At 40.1% G+C, this 23,097-nt stretch overlaps 1 protein-coding gene across 2 annotated transcripts; it reads right to left on the bottom strand.

The window, feature by feature from the left end:
- Positions 1 to 23,070, bottom strand: C6H6orf163 (chromosome 6 C6orf163 homolog). 2 transcript variants are annotated; one of them, XM_017958097.3, is made up of 6 exons: positions 20,894 to 23,070; positions 20,258 to 20,428; positions 16,568 to 16,662; positions 14,969 to 15,076; positions 8,386 to 8,588; positions 1 to 510 (listed from the first exon to the last, which is right to left on the bottom strand). In XM_017958097.3, the coding sequence occupies exons 2-6, from the start codon at positions 20,403 to 20,405 to the stop codon at positions 75 to 77; spliced, it is 990 nt and encodes a 329-aa protein (XP_017813586.2). In that variant the 5' UTR covers positions 20,406 to 20,428; positions 20,894 to 23,070; the 3' UTR covers positions 1 to 74. The 2 variants fall into 2 exon arrangements, with proteins under 2 accessions (XP_017813586.2, XP_009203891.2); XM_009205627.4 differs by lacking the exon at positions 14,969 to 15,076 and having other exon boundaries at positions 20,258 to 23,070.
- Positions 23,071 to 23,097: the final 27 nt, after the last annotated feature.

The raw sequence follows: 23,097 nt of genomic DNA, 5'->3' as shown, positions 1-23,097 counted from the left end.
AATGGTTTTTGTAATGAGTTAATTTATTTAGTCTAGAATGATGTCTTTTGTAGTGAAATTTCAGTTGAAGACTTCTAATCAAGAGTTGTTTTGTTCTCCTCAATAACAAGATTAGAAGGTGTTTTCTTTCTTTCTGGCAGAATAAAATCTGCATGTCCTGGTGAAAGCTTAGGAAAGGTATAATTGATGTATTTTTGAAATGCCATCCTGGTTTCCTGTAATTCCTCCTCTAGGAAATCTTTCCAATTTGTCATGATTCCCAGTTGTTTTGCTATAGACAGCAGCTCCCCCTGGGTGTTGGCCAGTGTATCCATCACATTGCCAAGAGTGGCCTGATGTGTTTTCTCTGCTTCTTGAAGCACTTCCTGTACCTCTTCTTGCTTCTGCCTCTGAGCTATGCCATAGAGGACGTTCATTTCATGTTCTTTTTCCCTCATCAGTTGGGCCACACTGGTCTTCTCATCCTTAGTAACTGTGATACCAGTATTCACAATTTCCTCCGTGGCTTTGCTACAAAGGATAATATGGATTTATAAGTTAGATGGATTGGCCACTAAAAACAAAATAATTTCATCTTTAAACACAGATGACTGAGTAATTGTTGAGATGAGCCACCAGCCTGAGACAGGCTGATACAGATGAGCTTTTGGATTGCATTAGCTGTTAACAAACAAAACATGTTTTCAGAGCAGGGACGCTTCCTATGTACTTACCTGCTGTGGGTTAGGGTGAGGCCACTAATCTAACATCTAATGGCAACTTTAGAAACCTGAGACCACCTTTTTCAGGAAAATATACATGCATTGTGCTTAAAAATGAGGAGATAGGATCAGAGTTCCAAACTCTGTAGAGAAAGTATTTCTTTATATTAATCCAGCTGCTGACCTTTAGCCAGAGATGAAAAAACTTCATACTCACAGGATAGATTTAGCTTTAATCTTGATTTTTATCTGAGAAATACTCTATGACAGTCACCTCAAACTTTTTGGTCTCGGGAACTCTTTACACTCTCAAAATTATTGAGGAAACCAAAGAGCTTTTGTTTATACGAGTTATAGGTCCTGACATTAACAGTTATATAAACTAAAAGGGAGACATTTTAAAAATATTAAAAATCTCTTATGAAAAACATTTTCCAAAACGATGAAATATTTCATGAGAAGAATGGTATAATTTAACTTTTTTTTTTTTGAGACAGTGTCTTGCTCTGTCACCCAGGCTAGAGCACAACAGCCTGACCCTGGCTTACTGCAACCTCCAGTTCCCAGGTTCAAGTGATTCACACGCCTCAGCCTCCAGAGTAGCTGGGATTACAGGTGTGCATCACTACACCCAGCTAATTTTTATATTTTTAGTAGAGATGGGATTTCACCATGTTGGCCAGGCTGGTCTCGAACTCCTGACCTCAAGTGATCCACCCGCCTTGGCCTCCCGAAGTGCTGGGATTACAGGTATGAGCCACTGCACCCAGCCTAATTTTAATTTTTTTTCTGCAAAACTCTTTAATCTCCAGCTTAGTAAAAGCTGAATTTTCATACTGTTTCAATTTATTGTGATATCACATATCACAAAACCCTGGAGAACACTATTTTATATTCATAGGGGACTAAGAGTGAAAAAGGCAAATAAAGTCTTAGTGTTATTAAGAAAATAGTTTTAATCTCATGGACTGCCTCCATAAAGAGTCTCAGGGACCTTGAAGGGTCTCTGGACCACACATTCAGAAGCACTGCTAAATGATTAATAGACTTCTGGCTATAATGTAGGGAATTATATATAATTTATAGCAGCCAACCATGTTGACCTCTTACCATGTCCAAGCAGGTTAATGAGCATTCTATGCCTACATTAATTCAATGAATCCTCAAAAACAATTCTGTAGTGTGGTTCCATTACTATGCTCTTTTTATGAAGAAGACATTGAGCTCAGGGAGTTAAGTAATTTGTCTAAGTTTGCTTAATAAGTAAAAGAGGCTAAATCTGCAACACAACTCAGGCAGTCTGAGTCCAGGACAAAAGCTCTTAGCCACTGTGATACATTTCCAGTGGATTTCTGCAGTTAACACAGTTTGAGCAGAACCTCAAAGATTTGAGGTTTTAAGATCTCAAATGTATGATTGTTAATAAAAATCCTCCCCCTCTGCCTCCCAGTCTAATACAGCCTTTCCAAGATTTACCACTGGCCCAATCTCCTACGTTCCACCCTCCAAGATGCAATTCTCTCATCTTCTCTGAGTCTTTCCACTTGACTTTCAAACCTGACAGACTTCCCTAGTCTTGAAGTAAATCACATCTTTCTTTAGCCTCTGTAGCCACTAAACTATTTCTCTTCTTCCTTTTCCCACCAACTATTTCCAATATTAATAACAAGGGTAATGATTATTGAGTGCTTACTGTATTGCAGGAACTGTGGTAAGCATTTTACATGCATGATATCTCATTTAATTTTCACAATAACCCATTGAAGCTGATATTTTATTTATTTATTTAGAGATGAATCTTGCTCTGTCATCCAGGCTGGAGTGCAGTGGCACCATCTTGGCTCACTGCAACCTCTGCCTCCCAGGTTCAAGTGATCCTTCTACCTCAGTCACCCACGTATCTGGGATTACAAGTGTGCACCACCACACACGGCTAACTTTTGTATTTTTAGTAGAGACAGGGTTTCACTATGTTGGCCAGGCTGGTCTTGAACTCCTAACCTTAAGTGATCCACCCTCCTCGGTCTCCCAAAATGCTGGGATTACAGGTGTGAGCCACCGTGCCCGGCCTATTTTTATTTATAACCTGTGACTATTCCCTTGTAACAGGTGGGAAATGGAGGCTTAGAGAAGAGTGAGTTGTTCAGTGTCACACAACTGAGCAAGCTGGAGAGTTCCTGCCCTTAATCATTACCTGCTTCAAGCTCGAGTGGGCACTATAAATTTTTTGTCAGGAGGGCAGCACAATGAAAATAACATTTTAGACTTGTTATTCAGGTAACAGTGGGTGAACTGAATCTTAGTGGGGTGAGCTAGAGAGACCAATTGTATCATTTCATAATATTCTTGAGGTGCAACGATGAGGGTCTGAACTAATGACAAAAGAGAGGGTTGGGAAGAGGAAGAGAAAGGGTTAAGCCTAGGAAATATTAAGAAGTCATAGCTGCCAGAATCTGTGACTGCAAAGATACAGGGGATGTGGGAAAAAGAGGAATCAAAACCAACTTGCTAATTTTCAACCTGTGTCACAGGGGAATGGAGGTTCCATTAATAGAAGTGATGCTGTGTATAGAGTGGGCAGTGTGCATCGACACACATTCTTAGGATTTAGTCTGATGTCTGATAACATCCTCAGGCTGTCGATGAGATTGTCAGGGTGATGACCAGGGACCAATCTCCAAAGAGGAAGCAGTGCTCCCTGTGTCCTCTGACACAAGCAGGCATGAGTTTCCTGCCAGGTGGGGCTGACTTTCCTCTCACTCAAATGGGAGGTTTCATTTATGGGCTAACTGGAAGGCTCTACCAGAATTGAGCTCAGGTAAAACTGATCCAATAACGTATATCTCGGATGACTCCAGCTCCCAGCCTCAATGACAGTCCCTTTCAGACTCCCTGATATCAAAATATCTTACTGCTATACAGAATCTGGTACTTCAAAAATCTTTCCAACTTTTCTTTCTTCTCGTTTTTTTGGTTTTAAACAGGGTCCCACTCTGTTGCCCAGGCTGGAGTACAGTGGCACCATCTTGACTCACTGCAAACTCTGCCTCCTAGGCTCAAGCAATCCTCCCACCTCAGCCTCTGGAGTAGCTGAGACTACAGGCATGTGCCACCATGCCCAGCTAATTTTTGTATTTTTTGTAGAGACAGGGTTTTGCCATGTTGGCCAGGCTCGACTCAAGTGATCCTCCTACCTCGGCCTCCCAAAGTGCAGGGATTACAAGCACAAGCCGCCGCGCCCAGACCCAACTTTTCCCAGCCTGCCTTAGTGCTTGAATATTTGATCCTTTGGTTTAAGGTCTGAGCGACTCTGAATTTCATTCTGATGAGTTCCCTGAAGTTGTGGAATTAAAGCCAGGAGTGGTGTGGGATGCAGTGCATCGAGGGTGTGACCTGGAATGTCCATTTATCTTTGTATCTCCCCTGCCTTGCGTGGTGCCCGTTGTGGATACAACAGGCAATCAATAAATGTATGAATGAATAAGTGGGTAATACAGATGAAGTTCTCTCTAATACATGTTGTGCTGAATAACACTAAATTTTAAAGCAGATATGTTGGAACATTACAAAAGCTTAAAAGAATTCATGAGGCTGGGCGCGGTGGCTCACGACTGTAATCCCAGCACTTTGGGAGGCAGAAGCAAGTGGATCACCTGAAGTCAGGAGTTCGAGACCAGCTTGGCCAACATGGAGAAGCCCCATCTCTACTAAAAATACAAAAATTAGCTGGCCATGGTGGTGAGTACCTGTAATCCCAGCTACTTGGGAGGTTGAGGCAGGAAAATTGCTTGAACCTGGAAGGCAGAGGTTGCAGTGAGCAGAGATCGCATCACTGCACTCCAGCCTAGGCAACAAAGCAAGACTCTCTCTCTCAAAAAAAAAATCATGCTTAAAAACGATTCTTAACATAAGCGAAATATTTGCCATAGGAAAATAGCCAATTCTTGGGATATGTGTAAAATGTTTTTCAATGTACATAAATTAGTCTACCTGTATTTTTTTTTTTTTAACTGAAAGAGGGCCTAGAAAGCTTATCATACGAGAAAGAACTGTGAAAGAACTAGGTATTAGTACATTTTGGTTTTTCCTTCCCTTCTTCAAATTAAATCCTGGACATATTCTCTCTCCTCAAACATTTGAAGGATCACCATGCACAGAGGAGCAGCAGGGCCAGAAGCCAAGGGTAAAGGTGAGGCCCAGAGTTTCTGGATCCACATAAGGAAGAACATGACAAGTAGAGGTGTTCAGCATGTGGACCAACCACCTCAACCAGCAACATCAAGGAGGCTCACCAATGACTGGCTGGCAGAAGGAATGGCATGTCCAGCTCCATAACCCCCCCAATGCCCATTCCGACGTGAAGTGAATGTCTATGCTTTCTGTAAGCAGTGAGGTTCTTCTGCCATCTCTATCTTTATGAGGCTGTACACTTGTAATTTTGAAATACACACCATATTTCAGGGTGGCACTGGCCAGAAAAGTAACTATTTTCAAAATAGTTGTAGTGTGTGTCCAAATTTACAGGATTCAGTCTGATATTTTATAAAACAGACTCTTGGAGAATGAAAACAAGTTACTAAATAAAATCATAATCTGATATGTAATAACTCAATCTTAACTGATAGGGAAAAAATAAACCATGGAAAATCCATACTAGCAATTGATCCTTTGCCTGGTTAGTCTGTAAATAAGCTATTAATCTACTTTTCATTAGAACTATAGGACTGTTAGCACTATTTCAATCAGGTACAAGCATTGTGCTTACCAGTAACCTATATTCTGATTTTCTACCTGGGACATGGGGAACTCCTGGCGCTCTGGTCTGGCAGGAGGCTGCAGGCATTTCAGAAGTTAGGTAGGTGAGGGACATCTCCAGATGCCAGCATTCAGCAGTGCATTTCTATCCCCGGGTTATTAACACTCTTGAACCTCCCCTTGGTGCTGCCTCATTATACATCACGCTTTCTCCTTCCATGTCTTTGCTCATTCTGTTCTCATTCTTTTGCCTCTCTCACAGGTGGGACCTCCTACCTTCTCTCTAAGGCCCAGCCCATGACAAACTTCCTCCAAAAAACCGACCTCACTACATACCCCACCCATACTGCTTGATCTTTCCAGGACTTTGAACTCTTCCAGCACCTATGTGCTATTTGTACCAGTCCATCCAGCCTTGCTTGTTGGGGGCAGCCATGCTCTAGTGATTTTACACAGTGTTGAGAAAGAGCCCTTAATTTGTGCCACATCCACAGAAGGTACTTGAGGAGCTCTGTTGAAGTGAACAAACCCTCTAGAAAACTCACATAGCTTCCCTATCTCTAGAGCAGGTAGCACAATGGAAGGTCATAAGCTTTGACATCATAAAGGCCAGGGTTCAAATCAGGCCCTGTCACCTCTTTCCTCTGTGACCTTTGGCAGTTTACTTAGTTTCCCTTTAAGGCCTTAACCCTCCAGGGTCTTTGCCTGAAGATATGTAGGATGATACAATCTCCTAGGAAGGGATATGCAGATACAAGAAGGAGTATACAAAAGGCCTTGCATGTGCTGGGTATTGAATAAGGGAAGCTGTCAGTAGGAATTACAGCCATGACCACAAAAAGTCCTGAGTGGTTATTTCATTCATGCCTTGCCTTGGGCTAGAAAACAATTAGAACCTTTACAAACAGAGACTTTTTTTTTTTTTTTTTTTTTTGAGAGGAAGTCTCACTCTGTCGCCCAGGCTGGAGTGCAGTGTCGAGATCTTGGCTCACTGCAAGCTCCGCCTCCCGAGTTCACGCCATTCTCCTGCCTCAGTCTCCTGAGTAGCTGGGACTACAGGTGCCTGCCACCACACCCGGCTAATTTTTTTGTATTTTTAGTAGAGACGGGGTTTCACCTTGTTATCCAGGATGGTCTAGATCTCCTGACCTCGTGATCCACCTGCCTTGGCCTCCCAAAATGCTGGGATTACAGGCCTGAGCCACCGCCCCCAGCCTTTTTTTTTTTTAACTTTAAGAGAAAGAGTCCAGTGTCTCCTGGGCAACCTGTTTAGAATCTAATCACCTCAATCCACAAAAAAGTTTTCCGTATAGTTAACAAATTTCTCATGATATATAAGTGTTCTGAATCCTTAAGTCTTGATGAAAGTTTATAAGATCTGGTGTGCTGAAGAGTGGCTCCGACTAACTGCAAGAAATTTAAACCATTTGTTCAATAAATATTTCAAGAATGCCTACCATGTGCCAGACTTTCTTCCAGGCACTTGGGAAACATCAATAAACAAAATGGGCATTCTAGCTGGATATATTTTAACACTACACATGGCAGTTCCTTAATCCTAGTCTACGGATTCAATAAAAGGCAGACATTGAAAACCTTCCATCAAACCTCACAAAGGAAAGGGCTGGAGGGGGTGCAAAAACAATCTAGCAAGAGAGGGAGGAGACCACAAGTGTGTGTGAGGAGGGGACCCAGAGGGTCCCACGGGTGCCTGCAGAGCTCCTGCAGATGCCCGGCAGGAGAAAAAGGAAAAGAGGATCCACCTTCCAGTGCATTGAGCCACGACTCATTCCCTAACCCCCTCCTGGTATCCCCTCTCATCTTCGTCTTCTACCTCCACAATGACCTGTAGTCTATGCAGGAAGAGAGGTACCAGTTAAACTGTCACAGCTGCAGCTCTCATTCTCATTTATCTGTACCTCTTCCAGGATCTTACCTGTGTCCCTGTTCTAAAGAGTTCTAATGAAAAAGATTTTACCCATTAATTATATAGAAATGGATTTGTTTGTTAACTCAAGCAGCAAAGCAAAAGGGACCAGTCACAAAGGCCAAATAGGGAGGTCTCAGTCTCAGCTCTGCTGCTACAAATCAGTGATCGTGGGCAGGTAAATGACCTGGTACAAAAAAATCTGGAAATTACGTTTTTTCTCTTGCCCCTGACAATCCCTGAACTCCTAACTGCTGTCCTGTTCCAGCAAATAATCATTACATATATAGAAATAGTTACCTTGGTTGTCTTAAAATATATATGTGTGTGATCTGATCTGTGATTATGCACATACATATGGCTGTAAACACATCAAAAGGGCATGGAAGGATATAGACTCTATTGTTTAAAATAACTGTCTCTGGGAGGCAGGGAGGGTGCAGGGGAAGAAATGCATCAGGACTTGCAATTTTGCTCTATATATTTCCATAATGTCAATTTCTTTTGCAACATATATTACTTGTATAATAAGAAAAATACCAAAAAGTAACACAAACATAATAGTGTATGATCTAGGCTAGAGAATGTGAAGATTGATTTTAATGATGTGTTTATGGGAAACGATTTCTTGATTCCTGTCCTTGGTTTCTTAAAACTGGTGATACAGAATGAAAAATACCATATTTAGAGAGTAGCTATCTTTCAAGCAGGGACAAGAAGAAGATATGATTGAGGAAGAACACATGAGAGCTTTAGAAAACAGCAATTTTCAATCCCTTAAGCTGAGTGGTAGGTTTTTGAGTATTTACGTTATTATTTTTCTTTAAGCCACACACATACTCTACAATATAAATTGCTCCCTATGTTTGGTATTTTCCATAATAAAAATGTAAAAACACAAAAACTGGGCAATATCTACCTATGTGCTGTAACCTTATCTGTTTCTCCAGGTTGATTTTGATAAAGGAAGATACTAATTTGCAAATGAGTTCTCTGGAATACCTTTTCTGGGCCTGGATTGCTTTCTGGGCGATGAGTCTTTCTTCAGCCCTGGCTTTCTCCACAGCTTCCACCTTCTCTCTGTGGCATTCCATCATAATCCTTTGGATTCTGTGGACCATGCGCTGTTCTGCAGCCAAGTGCTCTCTCTTCATTTCGTCATCCATGTTTTGATACATCTCTGTCTTAGTTTTAGCTGTCACTTCCTGAAGCAATGGCAAAACTAGGTTTAGCTATTACAGATTTGATGTCTAAAACCACACATTAAGAGGCTATTTAAACCATAGTTTTATCTATCTGCTGGCAAGTGTACCTGTTAACACTGATGATTTAAAAGAAGAGTGTGTATGATATGGAAAACTTTTATTTATATGATGTTAGGTAGAACCAAAAATATACAAACAATGTAATATAAATATCTACGTAGATAATATTGAAAGGGAATATGGAAAAAAGAAAATAGTTGGGTTAGAGGGGTAGGGTTAAAGGTCTTTTTTCTTGATTGTTCAAATATTCTAGTATCCTAGTATCATTATGCATAATTACATAATGCAATTCTGCTTTAGTAAGCCAGTCTTGGAAAATGGCAGAAATAATTATTATGCCTCCTGAGTGTCTCCTGGGTGGGAGAGAACCTGAGGTTCAGGCAGAAAACAATTGCACGATATTACAGTCACAGGAATCTGCCCACCTGTCCCCACCATTGTTTCAGCATTCCAACTTATTAGTGTTGAGGGGCCATTTCTCCTTCGCGGAAGGGACAGGAATAAGTGCTCCATTGTTCCAGGAAGGAGGACCTGAGGAGGGCCTTCAACCAAATAAGTAGACGAAGCACTGGTCAAACCAAGACCTGTGGAAAACAGACCCACAAATTGCGCTCAAGGAAAACCCTGCCACCATTTTGGAAATGCCTACTAATACCACAGTGTGCCTGGCACTCCGAGGCCCAGATGCTACATACACAAGAAGGTGGGGATCTTGGTCCTCAGGGGATTCACTGTCTAGTGGAGGAGGCCAACAACCTAATTGTGCAATACATGTTACAGAAATATAACAATACGTAGAAATATAACATTATAAAGAGGAGGAGCAAATCATTCTGTCCACGTATTTTAAAATTTTCACTTAAAGGTAATTTTTTTTTTTTTTTGAGACAGGTTCTCACTCTGTTGCCCAGGCTGGGGTGCAATGGCACAATCACGGCTCACTTCAGCCTCGATCTCCCAGGCTCAGGCAATCCTCCCACCTCAGCCTCCCATGTAGCTGAGACTATAGACACTTGCCACCATGCCTGGCTAATTTTTCTATTTTTTGTAGAAATAGGGTTTCACCATGTTGCCCAGGCTTGTCTTGAATTTCTGGGCTCAAGTGATCTGCCCATCTTGACCTCCCAAACTGCTGGAATTACAGGCATGAGCCACTGTGCCTGGCCCAAAGGTAAATGTTTATCTCTATTTGGGAAGACATCAAAAGAACATAGAGAAATTAAGTTATTTCACATAGCACATCAATGGAAGAACTAGGGATAGAAGCCAGGGTTGCTGACTGCCAGTTTCTCACTTCATTCCTGGCTGCGATGCTGGAGTCTTTCAAGAGATTCATCAATTGTACAGTCTTGTAAGACATAGTACAGTGGGTTTTCTTTGGTTTTCAATAGCTGCAGAATCCCTTCTTTAAATGAAATCTTACCCAGAATAGAAAGGAATAAAACCAGTAAGAGTTCTCCTGGCTGAAGATTGCTCAACTCCCTTTAGCACCATTTCTACGGGAGCCCCTGAGAGAGCCAGCTGTTTACAGTGTCCAGAGAGATTCCTCAGCTGAAGCTGAGAGAAAGTCAAGAGAACTCTAAATTATAATGGAAACTGAAATTGCTTCAGCTTCTCAGAAGATTATTTCAACAATTAAAATATTTGTTAAGACAGACCTTTCAGCTTTTTCAAGAGAAAAAGTTCTCAATTTCTCACTTTGGCTACTTCAAGGGTGAAAAGTTAAAAAATGAAACAGACACCAGAAATCAACTTTAAGAATCTCTCCAAAGTGGCCTCAGTTGATATATTTAGAAAATCATTTTAGGAAAACATTGGCCATTTAGAAATGCTAGCTGGGTTTCCTACAGAAGGCTTTGTCTTCCGCTAGCAGAAGGCTTTGTCTCTTAAATTACTAAAATTTTTTTGGACAAAATATTTTGAATGGAAATGTTTCTAAATGTCTTTAACACCATAAAAAGAACATTATGAAACAATCTAACACTTTCTTGATGATCCAGGCTTGGTAGATAAAGATGAATGGTTGTACTGGGCCAAAAACTTCATGTGGCATTTAATAATTGTTGAAGTTCATAGAGCCACTTGTTATCTGTCATAAATGACCCCAGATTGTTTTGCTTTTTGAAATTTCATCTTTGTTCCTTGTAGGTATCAAATCATATTTTTCTTTTCTTCAAAGAACAGGAAGATTACTTGCCATCAGGCTGAGGATGCTGCTGTAGCTGCTATCAGTGAGCCCCTTTTTGTTATTTTTACTTTCCAGTATTTAATCTATTTCCAATTTGAAAAATCAAGCAACCCTCCTGGGTGTGGTGGCTCATGCCTATAATCCCAGCACTTTGGGAGGTTGAGAAGGGCAGATCATTTGAGGCCAGGAGTTCAAGACCAGTCTGGCTGCCAGGCCAACATGGCAAAACCCTGTCTCTATTAAAAATACAAACTTAGCTGGGTGTGGAGGTGCACACTTGTAATCCCAGCTACTCGGGAGGCTGAGGCAGGAGAATCACTTGAACTCAGGAGGCAGAGGTTGCAGTGAGCCGAGATTGCACCACTGCACTCTTGCTTGGGCTATAGAGAGACTCCATTTCAAAAGAAAAGAAAACAAAAGAAAAATCAAGCATCTAAGTCTGTTGGGTTTAGGTTGTCAAATAAGCATAATGACATCTGAGTGGGGGTGAAGAGGTTCTGCTATGTGTAATAAGCCTGAGTTACTCTCTTGTAGTCAGAGGCCTTTATTTAATTCCTTAGGGAGATATTTTAACTTACTTCTGGGTTTTCAAGTACATTCTCAGTAATTCAGACTGCTGGGTGATGATTGAGCTTAAGACAGGTGAAGTACTACCACAATATATTCCTATATGAATCATTAATTTTTTTCAGAATGAAATGTATTTAATAGAACTCTTGCAAACATCTGTTGAAGAAGGAAAAAAAGTCAGTGTCAATAGGGTGGTGTGAGACTGTTGTATGCCTGAATTTTTTTGGCACAAAGTGATTGTGTTTTTGTTTTTGTTTTTAATTTTCAATTTTTGTGGGTGCATGAGGTATTTTGGTATAGGCATACAATGTGTAATAATCACACAAGGTTAAATGGAATATCCCTCACCTCAAGCATTTATCCTTTCTTTGTGTTACAAACAATCCAATTATATTCTTTCAGTCATTTTTAAACATACAATAAATTATTGAATCATAGAATTTAAAAATGACATTCCAGCCCTTTACTTTGGCTGGGTTCTGAAGCAGGTATTCAGATAATTAGAAATTATCTGATTCCTAATTACTAACTAGGAATTCAGATAATTGAACTCAGTCCCTCTTTTATGTGATGATTTAATAAAACCAAAATTCATTTACTGTCTCACATAGCATGTGGAATATATATTTAAAGCTCCAAAAATAATTAAGTAACCTGCTGTTTGTCGGTGTTCTTATTCAATGTAAGGAGGCCTTACATTGCTTTTACTTTTAATGAAATGCTTTTACTGAAATGCATCTTGAGTGAGTCACCCCACATTTTGAGATATTGTAAGAAACAGATTCATGGACTCCATCGTATTAACTGTACAGATGTTTGACAGGCATTTTTACACAATGTCCCCCTCAGGAGATACTGCTCCGAGGTTTCATAGCCAGGAATATCTGAGCCTCTCAGGTGCCTAATTTGTCTGTACCTTATGGGCATGGTGAGTCACAGCATTTCCCTCTTTGCATTGGCTGCCAGAAAGCTCAAGGTCCAATCAGTGATAACTGCACAGGACATCATGGCATATATACATTTTTAAGTTTTAAATTTACCTATGACTTTATTATATTTTCTACTCTAGTTTTTCATTTATTTTTCCTTTAGCTTTCATCTTCTCATTTACTTTTTGATATTATTGTCTTTCAATAATATAAACACCTTTTCAAAAGATTACCTATCCATCAAATAAGATCTAGAAATTTTATCTAACAGCATGCATTTGAAACACACCAAACTCCTTTTTTTTTAACACTTTAAAAACTTTATTTATATAAAAAACTCATTTGTTTTTAAAAGCATTAACAAGACAGAAAGAAAAGAGAAAAGGTATGAAGCAGAACACAGGCCCCTTAGCAGTGTTCGGTGGGAAGGTGGGATTTTTGGTTCTCTGGAATTGAATGTTTAGTGTTTTTATAAACAAAAGAAAAAAAAAAAGTTAAGGGTCCCCAAAAGCCCATGGCTGTTCTATTACCCACACCCCACACCCCACAAGAAAAAAGAGCACCAGGAAAAGAGCAGAAGAGGACAAAAGAACTCAAGAGTGGAGCCAGGTCTGGATGGGGCAATTTCCCCTGTGCAGGAAATACACCAAACTCTTTAGAGCAATCCCTGGTGGTCTCGACACATCAGAATTTAATATTTTGTTCTAGAGGAACTTGGTTTTCTGCTATATATTGGTAATCTCAAACTTTAATATGTGTGAGAATCACTTGGGCTGCTGATGGAGTCGGTAGGTCAGAATGAGGCCCAGGAATCTGTATGTCAGGCCCCCACGTGAATAGATTCTGATGCAGGTGGTTCACAGACAAGCCCTGAGAAGCAGTACTGATGTCTGTGTCTTAGTATCCTGCAGATATAACAGGCTGAAATAACCCCACACACTACTCTAGACTAATCATTCCTTCATAAATAAAAAATACCTGAAATGGTGGTATAAATGTAAATTCCCAACCCCTGGACAATTATTTCAGGAAGGTCAATCCCCCTTTAACTATCTACCTTTAACTTTTCTTAGGGCTTCTTTCTACTGAAGCACTAAGTGCATCAACTCCACTCAAAGGCTATGTGGGGTACAATAACATTATTTAAAGAAAGACTTGCATGTGAACCTTGAAACAGGCATCACATCTTCCTCATGTCTTTACAACCTAATGCCAGGAAGGACATTCAAAATGTGTATCAACCAGCACAGTAGGGCCCACCTATCTGAATGGCCTCTGGCTGCAGCATTATAGCAGGGAACTAGAGCCCCTTGCCAAGCCATGAGTTATCCTTTTTTTTTTTTTTTTTGGAGTTATCCTTTTAAATTGCTGGATTGGGAGAGGTCCAGGAGTCTGCTGGGGAAGCAACCAGGGTGACCAAGGTGATAGAGGGCTTAGCGGGTGACTAGTTATCAACTGATAGAGAAGTATTTTAATACTTTAATTGCCAGTATGGCCATACTTGTACATAGCAACTGAAGAGCAGGCCTGCCTAAGACATGCCATAAGTGCTCTTCACATTTTAACTGAAATGGGGAATGGGCAGTGGGCCACCACAGCCAACCCCTCAGGCACCATACCAACCCTGGCTGAGGCAGGCCACTGGAGCGAAGCCTTCAGGAGCCCTGGGGAGGAGCTCCCCTTCCTGCCAGCAAGTCCTCTCTGGGTAAAGACAGTTGATTTTTCTCACCTGGTACACATCTAGTATATGGTAGGTGCTCGTTGTTGCAACAATGAATAAATTGGCCTGCAGTCCCTGAACTGCATTAGTGTTCTTAAGTTAGGCCAAACCTGGAGCTGGACCTCTGCCACTTTCCTCCAGCTTCTGCCCATGTATTGTCATACCTGTACCTTATCCTGTCCTGTCCCTCCCTTGACCAAAATGTGAAAATAGATCTGTAACCTTTTCCTTTGAGCAGATTTTGTAATCCAGTTACTGAACTAACAATGAATACTAGGGTCTCCACCTGCAAGTTTGTAAGTTACCTAGAGTCATGTACCTGAACAGGCTACAGGTTAGTATCCTTCATCTGTGACATCTGGCCCTGCATTAAATTCTTGAGGGACAGCTCAGATGTCCCTCTTGGCAGCACAGTAAGTGCAAACTTTAGAAAAAAGGAAGAAATCAGAGGAGAACAGCCTGCTTCACTTGTTCAACTATTTGAGCACCTACCAAGTCAGGGAATTATGCTGGGCACCAGGGCTAGTCCAGTGATGAGACAGACACCCCTGCTGAAAGCTGCAGTCATGTGGGGGAGTCAGACATTCAACAACTAACCACACAATCATTTATTTAATTACAGTGAAGACTGCTATGAAAAAGATCAGGGTGTCATGGACAGTGTGTGGGTGGCAAGGCAAGGCTGGTCAGGCAAATCTTCCCTTGGGAAGTAAGCTATGGGTTCTTCTTCACCCATTCATCACTGCTCTAGAGAGCTCAGCATCTCTTCTGAGAACCTCCCAGGGATCCCAGCTAATGGCCATGAAACACCAACCTAGATTTTCTTATTATTTTTTTCTCATTCCCTTGCCAACTTTTTTTTTCTTTTTACTAATATAATTACTTTTAAAAGACAACAAGCCACTATAAAAACCTGTAAATCTTTTTGATGTTCCTCTTTCAAAATCTGAATTTCAATTTTGTGTCTGTCATTTGCTTCTTCAAGTGCTTTCTCCACTGCTTGTTTTTGACGTTCATTAGCCTTTGAAAGAAAGAGTCCATTTATCTATTAATGTAGCAGAATAAGCACAGGGCAACTTGGCTTATTCGGGATGTTAGTAAATCAGGTTTTCAAATTTACTGAAAATTAGCAACCACCATGGAGTCCCTAATTTCTTGCCCCATTCCCATCTCAAACCTCCCACATCAAACTGTCTGCCTTAGCCAGAGATGCTCTAATGCATCCCAATCCAGGGCTAGCCTTGCCGTTTCTGGAATCGCTAAAGGCAAGGCAGCTTTACTATACGTAGGCTGCTGGGTTGCCTTTTCTCTTTGGCACTTTATTTCTTGCTTGATTGACTCTCAAAGTAACATATGTGCATTGTGGAAAATCTGGAAAACACAGTGAAGTGAAAAGATGTACAAAGCTAGAAGGAGCCGAGTAAAGAGGCAGAGTACCATCCAGGTCCCCCGCATTAGGTCCTCAGAAAGAACTTCAACTCTATTTGAAAAGAATACACAGAACACTAGACCAACTTACATTCAAATTGTAGACTATTTACAAAAGCATCACCTTGTATAATTGATGTATAATTGATGGTTCACAATCAGTTTGAATTTTACCACTAATAAAAATAGATGATTACAAAGATTTTGAGATAAATCAAAATCTGGGGTATACAGAACTGGAGTATTCATACAGAACTGGAGTATTATGTATGTTCAAAACATTTTCATAACAAGCTTTTGCTGGCATTAATACTGAACAATGCTAATACTATTTGCTATAATGTCTATTTTATAAAGAAACTGAGAAACACTGTTCTAAGCACAGTGGCTTGTTCTGCTCTCAAGAAGCTGTAATTCTCTTTAGGAAGTTATTGATGTCATTCTATGATTGGAAGAAGTGGGGCTACAGGATTGAGGCTTTGCTTCAGTTTGATGCCTTGGATCCCAATGTCAGCCCTGATATTTAAATTGCCCTTATAGCGCTCAGCAGTCGTATGGACAAGGTATTAAGGATTTTGGAGAGAGGGGAGGAAAAGGGGAGTAGGCCATAGAGAAGCATTTGAAGAAACAGGAGTGTTACATGCTCCACAAATGGATAGTCTATATATTAAATGTTAGGCCATAAGAAACAACTATCAACAAGGAGTCTTCTTAGTTATTTTTTTTTCTTTTTAGTTCTGGTTTCAATCAAATGAAAATAAAGGGAGCAGGAGTCCTCCATACAGAGAGGGCAGCTGAGAAGGAAGGAAGCTCCTGATGATGCCAGCTTCTTACTAAGCATCTACTGTATGCCAGGCATATTATTTCATTGAACTCTCCCAACTATCCCACAGAATGGGTACTATTATTCCTCTTTTACAATGAAGAAACCAAGACTACAGAGGTTGTAGAACTTGCCCACGGTCCCACAGCTAGCCAGGATTCAGTCAGTTCTGACCACTACACTATACAGTTGTTTCAGACAAATCCAAAATGTGAAAGAATTGTAAAGATGGACTTTGGGTTGACATGTAACTTCTTTTACCTGAGCCCATACTTCAGCTTCTGCTTTTGCAATGCGTTCTCTGAGTATATCTTCTTGAAACTTCTCTTCTTTTTTCAGAATATTTGCCCCAATATCTGTGTATGTGAAGAGCAATGGTCACAAACCTCTACCGATTGCTTCCTGGCTTTCCTTTCCACCATTATGTAGTTATTTATGAGGGCTACTTAGGAGATACATCCTTTTAGGAGATGTCAGTATATATATTTCAAAGATACCCATTGAAAGAGTAAGTTTTTCTCTAATTAGGAGGGAATTCACAGCACTGTCAGGCCTGGATAGAGTTGGTCATTCCTCTCATCACAACCAGTCCACAACCAGCAGACAACTGGGGAGGTGAAATAAATGCCCTGAAGAAAGGGACACATTTTGTACACTCAAAGTAGAATGATGAGTGAATATTCAAGAGGTCTTAGCACATTATACAGCTCTCTCTCTCCCCCTGTTCCTAGTTGGGTGCTAGTGCTAGCATCAGGAGAGGCGAAGTGGAATGCCTTCAACACATTACATGCCTTTCTTTAGTCTGTGGTTCTTTGTGGGTTTAACTGCTTCAGTATGGAGTGAGCTAAGGGGTAGAAGTTTACTATTTTTCAGCCAATGATCTAATTTGATTTCCAAATAATAACGTTCCCATAATATCCTCTCTACCCAGACAAGGTAATAAAAGTCTAGAGGAGGTTAGAGGACCACGCAATATCAGATAGCCAGGTCTTTCTCCACTGGTATTTCTTTCTTTTTCTTTTCTTTTCTTTTTTTTTTTTTTTTGAGAGGGAGTCTTGCTTTGTAGCCCAGGCTGCAGTGCAGTGTCGCAATCTCAGCTCACTGCAACCTCCGCCTCCCGATTCAAGTGATTCTCTTGCCTCAGCCTCCTGAGTAGCTGGGATTACAGGCGCCCACCACCATGCCTGACTAATTTTTGTATTTTTAGTAGAAACGGGCTTTCACCATGTTGGTCAGGCTGGTCTCAAACTCCTGACCTCAAGTGATCTGCCCACCTCGGCCTCCCAAAGCGCTAGGATTAGAGGCGTGAGCCACCGTGCCTGCCCTTCCTCTGGGATTTCTATGCTGAAGGTAATAGATTCTTAGAGCTATCTTGATCCACATTCCTCCTTTCCCAGCGGCTGGAGTAAGTCTAGCTGCAGCAGTAAACCATTAAGCCAACTCACTAAAAGGGTAAGCATGGACAGACTGAAAGCCTTGATGCCAGATTTCCCTTGGGTTTCTCTGTTAAAAGAGTCAAGAAATTCCATTTTATGCAATCTATTCTGAGTTAATGTTTCTGTCACTAGCAATTAAAAGTATATGTTTGATGGCAGAGAGTCTCCTACTAGTTCATCAGTGAATCTTAAAAACACAGGGCAGCATATATCACAGTAGAGATGGACACATACTGCAAAAGCCCAACATTGTATAGAAATAATTAGAAAAGATTTTCTAGGACAAAATGTGACTAAGCATGGACCATCAATGTATTGAACTTCATAAAAATGTGATACAGGCGTAGGCTACCGCTATCGTCTTTCATGTTTAAATCCCATTGGTTTTACTAGTTGTTTTCAACCCTGATTGTACAACAGGACTCCTGCAAAGCTTTTAGTGCACGTACTGTAAAAGGAAAAAACTATTAATAAACAACTTGGATGAATCTCAAGGGCCTTATGCTGAGCGAAGAAAGCCAATCTCAATGGGTTATATAATGTATGATTCTTTAGATAGCATACTCAGTGATAAAATTATAGTGATAGAGAACAGATTAGTGGTTGTCAGGGGTTCACGTTTGGGGAGAAGAGAATGACAGCTAAGGGGTAACACGAGGGAGTTCCTTTGTGGTGATGGAACAGCTCCATGTTGTGATTGTGGTGACGGTTACATTAACATACACAAGTGATAAATTTCATAAAACTATATGCCTGGGGGGAAAAAGTATACATAAGGTCTGTACCTGAGTTAATAGTATTGTTTCAATGCCAATGTTCCGGCTTTGACAAAGTGCCAGGATTACATAAGATATCAATGGAAGCTGGATGAAGAGTACAAGGGAACTCTGATATATTTTGCAACTTGTGAGTCTTAAACTATCTTGAAATAAAAAAGGTTATTTAAACATGAAGGAAAAAATACACATGCTTAATCCTGACTGTAGAGGTCCTAATTTAGTGGCTCTGTGTTAGATTAGTATTAAATCCAGTGGGTCTGTGTTTGGATATCTGTATTAATGTATTTTTCAAAGTTCTATATAGTGCACTGCCAGGATTGAGAACTATTGTCCTATGAAATACTCACTAGCTCTTCTATGGACATTTCAACATGCTTTTGAACTTACTTATAAAGAACAGAGAATTTCAACTTTTTTTCTTTTTAACTTAAAACGGTTCAGCGACAAATAAAGGTCACTGAATAGAAAAGATTAATTTCTAACAATAGATTTAACTTATCCACTTAAGGTTTGGGTTAGATATTCCATAAGGCACAAGGAAATCAATCATTAAGGTATATCTAAGAATGGAGATACACTGTCCTGGGTATGAAAAGTCACTTTAGAGATTATAATGAATCATTCATACTAAGCATTTACTAAATGCTAAAAAACAATTTTGGTATTGATGTTTTTAGAGGATGATTCCAATTTGATCTCCCCCTACATTTTAGTTTTTTTTTCCAAACACCTCTCCAGCTTCTTATATTTTCAAATATCAGAAGTGAAATGAAATCACCTCAGTTTACCATTTTAAAGGAAGAGAGGATCAGAGGAGTATTTTGAGAGTCCTTAGGAAAATACTTACAAGGCTCAAGGTCAGATTGAAAACTCTTATGAGAATAAAAGAGAGACGGAAACCTATAGCACAATTTGATTTGCTTATGTATTATACATATGTATATACAGTAAAAGTCCTCATGTTATCTATATGTATCTACTTTTATGCCACCAGCTACTATTTAAAGGTTATAGTTTCTTTTACCCATTTATTAGGGTACTGTAAATTTTTTTTTTTTTTTTTTTTTGAGGCAGAGTCTCGCTCTGTCACCCAGGCTAGAGTACAGTGGCGCGATCTCAGCTCACTGCAACCTCCACCTCCTGGGTTCAAGCTATTCTCTCACCTCAGCCTCCCGAGTAGCTGGGATTACAGGCACATGCCACCATGCCTGCCTAAATTCTTTTAGTAGAGACGGGGTTTCGCCATGTTGGCCAGGCTGGTCTTGAACTCTTGGCCTCAAGCGATATGCCCACTTTGGCCACCCAAAGTGCTGGGATTACAGGTGTGAGCCACTGTGCCCATCCAATTAGGGTATTATTTAGAGATAATATTTCCTCTCCTACACATACTGAAAGGTGCCCAAGTATGGCCAAGGGCAAAATGAACTCACATTTACTATTATGTGCTAGGATTTATAATAGATACGAATACTTCATTAAAGTCTCATAACAATCTGTAAGATAGGTATTAGTATCTTTATTTCCACATAAGGAAACAGATTGAGAGACTAAATACCCTGCCCAATACACACAACTATAAGTGGAGAAGCTGTATTCCAACCCATATTCTTCTCAAACATCCCTGTACAGACAAGCAACTCTGAAGAGAAAAAAGCTGATAAAAGTCTGTGTACCAGAAAGAATGACACATAACGCTATGAAGTGTTACAACAAAGGAAAACAATAAAGTCACTTACCTAGTATGTCTTTGTGAGTGTAAAAGCGTGTCTTCAGTGGCTTGTATTCATGGATCCGTTTGAAGGTTTTTCCAAAAGGGGCTGGTGGGATTATTTTATTACAAACAGCACAGCAAACAAAGCTGTTGTAATCTGAATTTCTGATCATAGTTAAATTTCAGATGTCTTCTCCTATTTACAGTTAAAATAATCTTAGAATCAGAAAAAGTCGTTTCAAGAAAAGCTGACAGTTTAAGAAAGCTGGAAGAGTTCAGGGTTTTAGGATGTTAGAGGCTGGTAAGGATTAAATGGTTCACATGATTAGGTAGTGGTTATGTGTCTAACATTAAAGAATGGTACTAAAAGCCCCTGCCATAGAAGGTATGGGCACCAGATTTGGGAAGATTTAAGCAGTTGCTCCTTCCCAAACTCTAGCATTAAGTTGTTAACTTACTTAGCAACTGTTGCTAGGTAAGACAAGCTTTGCTCATAAAAGCAACTTCAAATAATGACAAAAGGGAGCATGATACAGCCATTCATTTTCCTGATACTTTCTATATTAGTTTCCTATTGCTGCTGTCTTACTCTGTTTTCTGTTGCTTATAATAGAATGCCTGAAACTGGATAGCTTATAAAGAAAAGGAAATTATTTCTTACAGTTTATGGAGGCTGAGAAGTCCAAGGTGGAGGAGCTGCATCAGGTAAGAATCGTCTTGATGGTGGGAACTCACTGAAGAGTCCTGAGGTGGTACAGGGTATGACATGGCCAGGGGCTGGGCTCACATGCTAGCTCAGGCCTCTCTTCCTCTTCTTATAAAGCCACCAGTTCTCCTCCCACGATAATCCATTAATCCTTTAACCCATGAATGAATTCACTCACCTCTTAAAGGCCCCACTTCTCAATACTACCACATTGGGGATTAAAGTTCAACATGAGTTTTGCAGGGGACAAATATTCAAACCATAGCACCACTGTGACAAACTAACACGAACTTCATAGCTTAAATGTAACACAAATTTATCCCCTTGCATTTCTGGAGATCAGAAGTCTAAAATGAGTCTTAGGGGCTAAGATCAAGTTGTTAGAAGGGCTGGTTCCTTCTGGAGGCTTCAGAGGAGAATCTCTTTCCTTGCCTTTTCCAGCTTCTAAAGACCATCCATATTCCTTGGGGTCATGGCCTCGCATCACATAGCCTTTCCCCCCAGTGCTTCCATAGTGACATTGTCTCTTCCTCCGATCTTCTGCCCTGCTTTAAAGACTGTGGTGATTATATCAGCCTCATCTAGATAATCCAGGATAATCTCCCCATCTCAAAATCCTAAACTTACCCGTATCTGTAAAGTCCCTTTTGCCATATAAAGTAACATATTTACAGGTTCCAGAGATTCGGATCTGGACATTTTTGCAAGAAAGGAAAGCATTAGTCAGACTACCACACTTTGTTTTAAATTGGTTTTTAAAGAATTAATTTCTTTTAAGGCCAGCAATGGAGGAAGCTTAATTTCTTTAAGGTTTTTAATAAACGTGATGTTTTGGTGCCATGGTAATAAAACGGGGAAATACCATGGTATCTTGAAGAAGAAATTACTTTCATTAAGTCAGCATTCAAAATTACTAAGCCTGGTTTTAACAATCACGTGGTTAACTAATTTGTTCTTCTAATTTTAGATAAACAGCCATAGAAATTCTGCCTATCACAAAAATCTGTGCAACTGATTACACCAAATAACTGAATTTTTAAAAATTGCCTGACAATGTCATATGCTGCAGCTACTTGGCAGGACTATTTTATAATAAGTGAATACCATCAGTGAAATTAATTTCAACAATAGGACTCCCATAAGGCCCTGAGCTAAGTGTAGCACAAGTTACTCTATAATTTCTATTGACACATATAGCCTGATAACTGGCTGAGGACCTTAAGTAACTATCAAATTGTGCCAGATCTGACTTCAAGAAAAGGGTTACCTGGGACTTGGAGGGGAATTAAAAACAAGGAGATGAATTAGTACTAAGAATGGGGATTACTGCATCCACACAGTTAATTATCTGGATTGGGAACTGAGGCTACTTGTGCCAATGACTTTCCTATCTGTTACTAGAAATTCTTGCCCAGATGAGAGGATAACTAACTGGCCTTGATTTGCCTGGGACTGTCCCTGTTTTAAACTGAAAGTCCTGAAGAACTTCCTTAGTGTCTGGCAAATTGGAAGAGTTGGGCCCCTATGGAAGATAAGGCTGAAAACCAATAAGTAATTTCAGTGTTTGCCCTAGGAAATCCTTGAAAACAAATTTATCAACTGGACAGCTTGCTGATCTAGGCAAAGAGCTCTTCCATCAGAAGATTAGATTACTCCCCTGGGCAAAGAGCTCACTTAACATTTATTGAACAATAGCTTACTAATCAAGACTTGCTTCAAGATCTAATCTATTATGTCAGGTGTCTTGCCCATTCTCAACCAGATTCCTGCATTGAAAGACCCTTCTTTAATCACCTGAACTCAGACTTCAAAACACTTTAACATCTTCCCCTGACCATCCCCTTCTGAAATACAGCTAACTTTGTAAAAGTGGTATTTCCCCTTAGTGCAGTAGATTCAATAAGCTTAGTTTTGTTTGATCATCCGGTTGTTCTGATGGTCTTTTGAGGGAGCTGGCAGTTAACAGTCCTTTACATAATTCTGTTTTAAAGTACAGGAGTGTTTCTCTACTTAAGATCTAAACTTATTTTTAAGAGCTAATGTGGCTGCTTTATTATTATGTGGACATTTACACATAGGAGGTGGTATAGTATGGTGAAAAGATCCCTAGACTTTAGAGCAAGAAGATACAGGTTCTAGTCCTGAATCACCATGATCTT

This window comes from Papio anubis, chromosome 6 (genome assembly GCF_008728515.1).
Source record: "Papio anubis isolate 15944 chromosome 6, Panubis1.0, whole genome shotgun sequence".
Taxonomy (NCBI): Eukaryota; Metazoa; Chordata; class Mammalia; order Primates; family Cercopithecidae; genus Papio; species Papio anubis.
The sequence above is the reverse complement of the archived record's forward strand: the minus strand, read 5'-3'. Positions and strand labels throughout refer to the sequence as shown.

Bases quoted from the DNA above. Each gene is read 5' to 3' on its own strand.
- C6H6orf163 (XM_017958097.3), bottom strand. From the start codon at position 20,405: ATGATCAGAAATTCAGATTACAACAGCTTTGTTTGCTGTGCTGTTTGT. The intron at 15,077-16,567 runs GTAAAAGAAGTT...TTTCTTTCAAAG, and splicing joins AAGCTGAAGTATGGGCTCAG to GCTAATGAACGTCAAAAACA. The intron at 511-8,385 runs GTATTCCAGAGA...TATCCTTTGTAG, and splicing joins GCAATCCAGGCCCAGAAAAG to CAAAGCCACGGAGGAAATTG.